At 55.0% G+C, this 8,890-nt stretch overlaps 1 protein-coding gene across 1 annotated transcript in view; it reads right to left on the bottom strand.

The window, feature by feature from the left end:
* The window catches only part of ZSWIM5 (zinc finger, SWIM-type containing 5), a 29,829-nt gene that overhangs the window by 1,694 nt on the left and 19,245 nt on the right, over positions 1-8,890 (bottom strand). Inside the window, 7 exon segments of the mRNA XM_010077331.1 lie at positions 14-76; positions 384-541; positions 2,731-2,888; positions 4,488-4,623; positions 5,058-5,318; positions 5,854-5,991; positions 6,818-6,966. Of these exon segments, the coding sequence (XP_010075633.1) occupies positions 14-76; positions 384-541; positions 2,731-2,888; positions 4,488-4,623; positions 5,058-5,318; positions 5,854-5,991; positions 6,818-6,966 (1,063 nt within the window).

Raw genomic sequence — 8,890 nt, 5'->3', positions numbered from 1 at the left:
CAGTGCCCCCCGCCCCCAGCCACCTCCCCACCTCCCGCCGCCGCCAGTTGAGGGTGGACAGGGTCATGCGCATCACCTGCAAGGCAAACCTGGGGTGACCGGCTGCCCCACGCAGCTCCATCAAGGCCACCCAGCACCATAGCACTCCCCAAAAACCCCCATGGCCCAGCTGGCTACCAGCTCCCCATGAGGCTCCCCAGTGCTGCCTCGCCTCCACCCAAACCTCAGCGGGCACAGCAACCTCCCAGGGCTGAACTCTGCTGCTCAGAGCCATGCAGGGATGAATTTACTCCTTCCATGGGGACCATCTGCTTGGTGGAAGACTGTCATACTGCAGCATGAGGAGCAGAAGGGCCGCTGGCATCCCCCCACGCCATCCATACCTGGAGCCCCAGCTCCAGCGCCACATTGAGCAGCGTCGGGGCCGAGTTTTTTGGCGTGGCAATCTTGAACGCATCTTGGGCCAGCTTGAAGATCAAAGAGGAGGAGTGGATGTTCTTCTGGATGGCCTCCAGCACTGTGCGCAGGCGCAGCATGTCACCTGGTTGCAGGAAAGGACAGTCAGATGGCTTGGCCTCCCCCCACCTTGCCCCTGAGCCCCATCCCCTGCCTGCACTGGGTGGTGAACAGCCCCTTCAGCATGGTCAGCCCCTTTGGACGCACACACAGAGGGATGCACAGGGATGCTGGGTCAGGCCCTGCAGTCCAACAGCAAAATGGGGCATTCTCCTCAGGGGTGACACATCCTACAGCACCCATCCTTGCTCCAGACCATCCTCTCACAGAGAGGACAAACAGCCCCGAGTGATCCCAGACACGTCCTGGAGCATTAGCAGACATCTCCAGGCACCTGGATGTTTTACCCCAGGCTCAAGTTTGACAGCTGTAAAGAAGCCTTTTCCCAACAAAGGGAGGGTTTGGGTACACACGCAGTGCTGAATGGCTGCGGAAAGGTCAGTCTTCATTTAGAAACATTAAAAAGAAGAGGAAAGGCTGCTTGCTGCACACATACTGTCTTGCCCAGTAAGTCCCTTCCCACCTCAAGGATAGCAAAGGCTGGGCCAGGGTCACCTGGACTCGCTGCAGAGGCTCAGTCCTGGATACCCCTGAGTTCTCATGACTGAGACAGGGTGGGATACCCTCAAAGAAGGGGGTTCCTGGAACAACACCCAGTGATGCTGTGGGACTCCTGCTGCAGGAGGCCACAGGGGCTAGAAAGATACAGGATGGCACTGGGAGATGGGGCAGGATCTTGGAAGAGAGACCCATCAAGGTGTTTTAATATCATGATCCCACATCTCACTCTGAAAATCCCTGGCACCTCCTGTCAGTCCTTGTGGGATACAGGGTGGGGAAAGGGACCTTTGGTGTGAGTGCAGACCAGAGAAGCCAACATGCCACACCAGGTCCCTCTGCTTTGCTCCAGTCTCGTGTTTCTACTCCCAGTTGTATACTGAGCAGATGAACCTCATGTAAAGAAAACCAAATAACACACAGCAGTGTGAAAAACCCAGCGCTGCACCTGGGCACGCACAGACATCATGGGTGACTAATAAATAGCTAAAGATATCGCCTGCCACCCAGAGCAGCCACTTGCACTGCCACCAAAATCCAAGCCTCCCTAAAAGGGGTCATGGGGGCGCGGGTGAGAGGCTGTGAGGACACAGGATCACACTGGGACATGCTGTGGTGGGGGAACATCCAGGGAAGGGGATGGTGGGAAAACCAAATGTAATCCAATGGGCTACACCCCCAGCATAAAAACCTTATCCCCACCAACAGCTGGGAGAAGAAACTAAGGATAAGGCAGGTACCAGCTCTCCATCAGGGCTCTGCAAGGCAGGGGCAGGAGACCATCAGCCCTGGAAAAGCAGCGAAGAAGAGTGCTGGAAGGAGAGAAGAGGCTGCCAAGGCAGTGAGGCTGGAGCTCTCTGACGGCTCATTTACCTTCTGCCTTGCAGGGGAAGCAGCACCTTCCCCTCAGGCTGGCAGTGCCAGGGGCTGGAGGCTGCTGCAAACTGTGGGGGACAGCCACAGGCAGCACTGACTGCCTGGCTCTCCAGCCCTCACAGGGCACAAGGCACTCGCTGTCCCAGTGGGGTTGGTTTCTGGACATGGATGTTTAATGAAAAGCCTGTGCTTGCCTTCATCACTGCGCCTGGGCAGGAAACGAAGAGGCCCGAGAGACCAGCAAGAAGGTGTTTTACGAGCCCCTCACAGCGCAACCCCAGTGTCCCACCCAGCACAGCTGTCCCCATCTGCAGCCCTCTTCTCCCTCCTACAGCCTGTGCAAGATCATTACCATAGGGCAGGAAGAGATAAAGCAGAGGCAAAAGGATAAGCAGCTTAAAACTAAACCATGGCATGAACCCACGACACGTCTGGCAGGGCTAGCTGGTCTGGCAGCTGACCAAGCTGCAGGGCTGGCATGGTCCGGCATCACCCCAGGGCACTACCCAGGATCTGCAGCACTGTGGCTGGCATCCCTGCAGGGTTGCCTGCATCTCCTGGGAACCTCCTGTCCCACCCTGCTGGACCACGAGCCTTGGGGCCCTTTGGGACAAGGGCCTCAGAGATCCCAGACTCGAGCAGGCTCCCAGTGGGGCACCAGCCAGTCTCTGCCAGTGCTTGAGGGAGCAGGAGCTCCCTCTTGTCTCCAGGAAAATCGCTTCAATGCTCTTGTGCAGCATCATCCCATCACTCCCATCCCAGAGCTGTGCCCCCACCAACCTTTGGCTGCTGTGAGCATGGTGGAGGCCAGCTCGCACTGCTGCGACTCCAGGTGCCCCAGGGTGAACCAGCGCGGGTATCTGCTGGGGACCACCGAGACCAGGTGGTGGGGGTGAGTCACATCGCTGGACGGTGCCGTGGTCTCCAGGACAGGCAACCTGAAGGGCAAATGGGAGGAGGCAACATCAGACCCTAGCCCAGCCCCAGCTTCGCCCCCTCTCCCCGAGGTACTGGCGAGGCCAGGCAGGAGCTGCCCGCAGTGCTGCCTTTGAAAGCATCCTGCTGCCATGCACGTGTCGGGGCTTCCGAGGCTGTGTGCTCAACATATGGGCACAGGGATCAATCCGAGACCAACTTGAAAGGAGGAGAATGATCCGTGAAGTGATTTATAAACTTGTAAGGAAAAGCACAAGCCTCAAAAAAAAAAAAAGAAAAAAGAAAAAAGAAAAAAAAGACAAAAATCCCTCCTCCCTCCCCGTCCCTTTCATGTCAGAGCACCCAGCAGAACTCCTGGCTTTATCATCTGGTTCTTAAAACACCTGGTTATGATCAGAAGCAGCAGGATACTTCCCTAGGGCCTCTGCAGCCGGGTTGGGTTACCTGCTTGTGCTGGGATATCCAAAAGCCTGGAAAACGCAAGGGAGAAGGAAGCCTAAGGAAGGGGAGCAGGAGTCTCATGTCACCAGCCATGGTGACAAAACCATGTCAGCTCTTAAACCCCAGAGCTGGTGCTGGTGTCAGTAACTCAGTGGCCAGCTGAGGCATGCAGGAGTGAAACTGTCCCCTTGGACTTGAAGAGCATCCAACCATCTCTGCTCTCCTCGCTCGCAGGCTTGGGGTACCCACAGGGCAGCAGAAACCCAGCCTTCCCAGCCTGGATCAGAGAAACCTCAACACAAAGGGTCCCAGCTGGGAGCAGGGGACAGGCACTAACAGATGGCAAGGGAGCAATGTACACCCCCAGGGCACTCAGTCCTGTTCCTGCTCGGTGGCTGGAGGTTTTTGGTCTTGTGGGGCATGGTGTCCCCACGCACTGCACAAGCCTTTGGCTGCTCTTTTAGATCTGCCTCTCCTCCTGAGCAGCTCTTCCCAGGACAGGGGGATTTCAAAATTTCCCCCAGCGTTGGGGAGAGATGGCCCATTTCATTGAGGAAATGCCACCAGAAGGATGATGCTCTGGGCTGGGACTTTTCATGGTGTCAGAGGGAGAGGATACTGGGACACTCTGGGGTTGACGGTCCTTCAAGCATTGACTCATCTGGGAAATTCCAGTCTTTTCAAGACCCATCCAGCCCTGCCAAAAAACTGCAGTGCATGGACTGATGTCTGAGGTATGTCATGGACCGGGGAGCGAGATGGGGTGGCTTGGGCTGCGAGGTACCCCAGGGCTGGCAGACAGAAGGCAGATGACAGCACTGCGCATGCCTGGGACCTGCTCCAGCGGAGGACGCCTGTCACCAGGACAGGCAGGTGGCGGTCCAGCCTGGGGCGAGGGGCTGGACCAGCAGACATTATCAGGCCCATGCACATCCCTACGGATGGGGCTTGAAAACTAGGAATCACCCAAACAGAGAGCAGGAGTCTCTCAGCACTGCTGCTTGGTGCCTGGGCAGCCCTACGCACTGTACAGGATGATCCCAGGGACAGCATGCTCCAAGCCTGCCTCTCCTCTAGGGTTGCAAAGCATCCCAGCTTCCTGGGGAAGCAGAGGAGGGAGGCAAAACGGGGGACAGAGAAGGAATAAAACATGCACCAACCTCATGGCCCGCAAAGCCAGCTTGTACGCCAGGTCTGCATCGTGGGGCAGCAGGGCAGAGAACAGGTATTTGGCAAAGGTGTGCATGGGGACGCTCTCACGGTGGATGACTTCTCCCAGGCCGCTGAAGGGACCACCTAGGCAGAAGCGGAGCTCATCAGCCATAATTATTAGCACAGCAGGATCTGTGTCAGGGGTTTGCACCACTTTACAGCTTTGAGGACCTGCTCAGCAGCAACCTGGTGCATTGCTCAAGTTGCACCCAGAGCAAAGGGCTGCTCTTTCCTTTTCTAAAAACCCTTTCAGGTCAAAATACCTCAGAAACTGAGGCCACGTGCTTAGCACCCTTGTCTGTAACACCTCTGAGGTGATCTTGCTCCAGGGATGGCAGCAAACCCTTGCTTTGCCAGATGAGGGGGCAGAGCAGCCATCCTACAGACTCAGCACCACACCCACAGAGGAAGGAGCCAGGATGGCCTCAGCCAAGCATAAACCTTTGAAAGGGCACCCCAGCGATGTTACCAGCACTCAGCTGAGGCACAGGAGACAGCTAGGTGGACCAAGCCCCCACCTTCCAGCAGCAAGATGCACTGCTTCCGCAGGGTCTGCACCAGCACCGGGTCCAGCTCCAGGTCCTGCAGCCGGGCGATGATCTGCTCCTCGTTGCGGCACACCTTGTCCTGGGCATACAGACCCTCAGGCATCACCCTCTGCTGACCCATGCCCATCAGGGCCACCTCTAAGGCCAGAGACAGGTAGGACTCGCCGCTGTCTTGGCTGCTGGTTGCGACGGGCACATGTTGATACACGGGGGGTTTGGAGTCCCCGGCGTCTAGAAGAAGGGAGAGAGATGCAGCGGTTTAGAAGAGCCTTCCTAGGTGGCTGAACCACAGCAGAGAGAAAAACCTCTCAACTTCAGAAGCCAGACCCATGCTCCCCTTGCTGCCTGCCTTCAGTTACCCAGAGATGATGGATAAAAGCTCCATGCAGGAGATGTGGGCTTCACCCTCCTTCCTGCTCTCACCAGGAGATGCAGGAGACCCGAGACCTGTGCAACACAGTGCATGGGTGACTCCAGAGCCTTTCTGCAGGCTAGCATGCCTCGGCCCAGCTCTGCTGAGCCCCTCTCCTCCTCTGCTTTGTCTGCAAACCAGAAAAACTGGGTTGGGAAACTTCACTGGGAAAACTTAGGGCACTAATTCCCCGTCTCTGCGCTGCAGCGCTGTCCTGGCTGCTCCTGCAAAGGTGGAGAGAGGGGAGATTCGGAGCCCAGGAGTCCCACGCCCCAGACCTGCACCCAGGGTCTGCCCGCCGGGCTTGGTTCAGCTGGAGCCACCGTGAACGGAGCCAGGAGGAGCGCTCGGTACCTGAAATTTCAAGGCAGTTTTCCTCTTCTAATCTACAAGCTTCGGTCAGAGTGAGGAAGAGGCAGCCAATGGGGTTCAGAGGGTGGCCAACCCAGCCCTCCAAGTTGGTGATGGTTGTTGCTCCTCGCTGCAGCAGCTCTGCAAAAAACGGAACAGAAAGAAAATAACAGTGAGGAATTTAAAGACAGATTCTGCATCCAGAGAGGCCTCTGAGACCAGAGGCTTTTTCTTACCCGACAACCCTGGGGCACGGGGACCTCCAGGGCCAACTTGGGCACAGCAGCTTGCGAGGGCAAGGAGCGGCTCAGAGCAGCCACCCTGCACACTGCCATAGACATTGGAGGGAGCAGGCACCCAACAAAAAAAGATGCCCTAAGGCCACATAAGATGCAGTGGCTTGCTTTCAGTTCCAGGAAGACAGAAGGGGCTGCAGAGTCCCAAGATGGGGTCTACAGAGTCAGGCCTGCAGCTTACAGACTCATTTGCAATGTGAGCCTGAATGTTTTGCAAACACAAGGAGAAATCTCTCTGGAGATGACAAAGACTCCCAGTGAGTCTTAAAAGCTCCAGCTTCTGAGGATCTCAAGCTGGCTGAGCTAGCAAGGCCCAGGAGCAGTGCAGCAACTGACCCCAGCTCTCTGCCACCTGCAATTGCAAAAGGAGAAACACTGGTCTTGTCTCCTGGTACAATTTATTCAGCAAATGCAAGGTGGAGGTAGCACATGCAGCCAGTTACTGCAGCTCTGCAGACAAGCTGCTCTTCTTTAATGCAGGCATCACCCACCATCGCCTGTGAAGTCCTTACAGGCAGACAGACATGAACAGCTCTACTCCAGCAGTCCCCAGACAGCACTTGTCCTTGGGCACCTCTCTGTCCTTACCAGGTGGGTACCAACGCAGTTCAGCTCAAGCAATCAGATGCATCAGTTTGTCTGATACAGCTGGGACATTGCTCTACTCATACCTTTCTTCTGATGCTTATATATTTCCAGCTGCCTTTGCTGCTGCAGTCGCAGGGTGTTGATTATGGCAACAGTTAGTCGGAGAGCTTCTCTGGGATAGCCGTGGGAGCGCAGGGCATCCACCCGAGCACAGGCTGTTGGGACGTGTTCTGCAAGGCAAGGACAAATGCAAGGGCATAGCTGAGCCAGAGGAGCCCAGAAATTCACAGGATGGTTCTGATGCGGGGAGAGAACCTGATAGCATCGGGCTTCAGGGCATTTTCTTCTACTGGTCTTCCCCTCGCCCCAGCTAAACTCCTGCTCCCTGCCTTCAAGTCACGCCTTTCTCCCTGCTCCTGGTGGGGATGCCCTCCAGGAATACTAAAGGAACTCCTACCGCGTTCAACCCACAGCAGCCACCATCAGTACCTAAATCCCCACCTCCACAAACCTTATCTCGTGGAAGCATTTCCAATACACCATTGCTGCAATATGATGGCTCCAAACAGAGGCTGTTACAACCCTGCCACTCATTTCTCCTAAAATCTGCATGGTTTATGGTGATTTCTCTCATTGCTGTGCACCCAAACACTGCTTGGCATCTCTTCCAACACCTCTCCCTGCTCTCATGGCGCAGGCAATGATACATGAGGTGAGGTTGTGCATCCACCACTGCGCTGGGGACACTGGCAGATTTGGGGGGACATTTTGAATGGCTTCCGTAACGCCACCATGGAACAAGCTCTGCAGACGGCCCATCTCTTCTGCAGCTGTCTGACTTGGTGTTTTATTATTAGGAACAGTTGCATGACGCTCCCCCCGCCAAGACTCACAGTTGCTTAAGAATTCATCAGCTCCTGCTGCTCATTGCTCACCTGAAATCACAAGCAACTGTGGAGAGGATTATGACTGAGAGAAAAATTAGCAGGAGCAGATGACATGACATGCCGCATAACAAGCGGCGAAAATCCCATTTTCTTGCAAAATGTCCTACCAACTGGGGGAAAAAAAAGGCAAACATAGAAGATCTAAAATTATGGTAGAAGGATAATTTCTATTCCTGGGAGAGCTCAGAAAGCTTTGGAAATGCAGACAGCCACCTCCACAAATGACGTTTCCACGTCCCAAAGGTCACCCACAAGGAACACACGAGGATGAGGTTTCAGAACAAACGCATTGGTAAAAGAGCTTCTTGTTGCTCCCTCTATTCATTTGCTAAATGGATGAAATATTCAGCTTCTTGCTGAATTCATCACTGGAAGTTGCTGACAAATCACACTCCTCTCCCACTGCTGCATCCCTGAAGCCACACCAAGAAAGCACAAAATCCAAAAATCAAGGCAACTACATCAGAAAAATAACGTGCAGCAACCAGCTGGGTCAAAGGGCTCAACCAGAGCCCAGGTCATGATAGGGACAGGAGAGCTGTGGCCAGCATGTCCCTGCTGGACGGAGTCCCTGGAAGCACTAGCCCACCACCACTGCCTGTGGCTGCGTGGGGAGGAAACCTGCTGCCTGCAGCTACACAAAACTCTTCCCAGACTAGAAATGTCCTCTCCTGCTCCAGCTACGCTAGCAGAGATGGACCAACAGCCTTCACATGGGCTGATTTTGGTGTCAGTCTGAGGGCTGACAGGCACACCAGGAACACCCAAGCTCTCCATCTCACTCGCTCTCATCTCAGACATGAAGTTGTTGAGGGTCTGCAGATCTGCTGAGGGTCTCAACTTTGCAGTAGGGAAGTTGTGTGGCTTGGGGTACATGGACTAAAGGTCTACAACACAGCTGCAGGACTGGTCCAGTATGCCTTAAGCTCACACAAGGCTTAATTGTACTTTCTGCTAATTGTCTTTAAGGGAAGATTAAAGAGAGAGTGAGAGCAGAAAAATACAGAGGATACAGCTGTGCTCCCCAGACAACTTTCAAGTAACTTTCAGTGTCCCCCTGTACTGGGAACAGTGAGAGCTTGCACAGGGGACAGCCGAACACTAGCAGGATGAAAGAGGACACAATGAGCCTGGTCCAAGCTGCCCAAGGGGAATCCAGACTGTAAAGATGTGGGGTATAGCCACCCAGGCTACATAAGGGGCTGTGGG

Source organism: Pterocles gutturalis, unplaced genomic scaffold (genome assembly GCF_000699245.1).
Source record: "Pterocles gutturalis isolate BGI_N339 unplaced genomic scaffold, ASM69924v1 scaffold36328, whole genome shotgun sequence".
Lineage (NCBI taxonomy): Eukaryota > Metazoa > Chordata > Aves > Pterocliformes > Pteroclidae > Pterocles > Pterocles gutturalis.
This window is presented reverse-complemented; position numbering and strand designations above follow the sequence as displayed.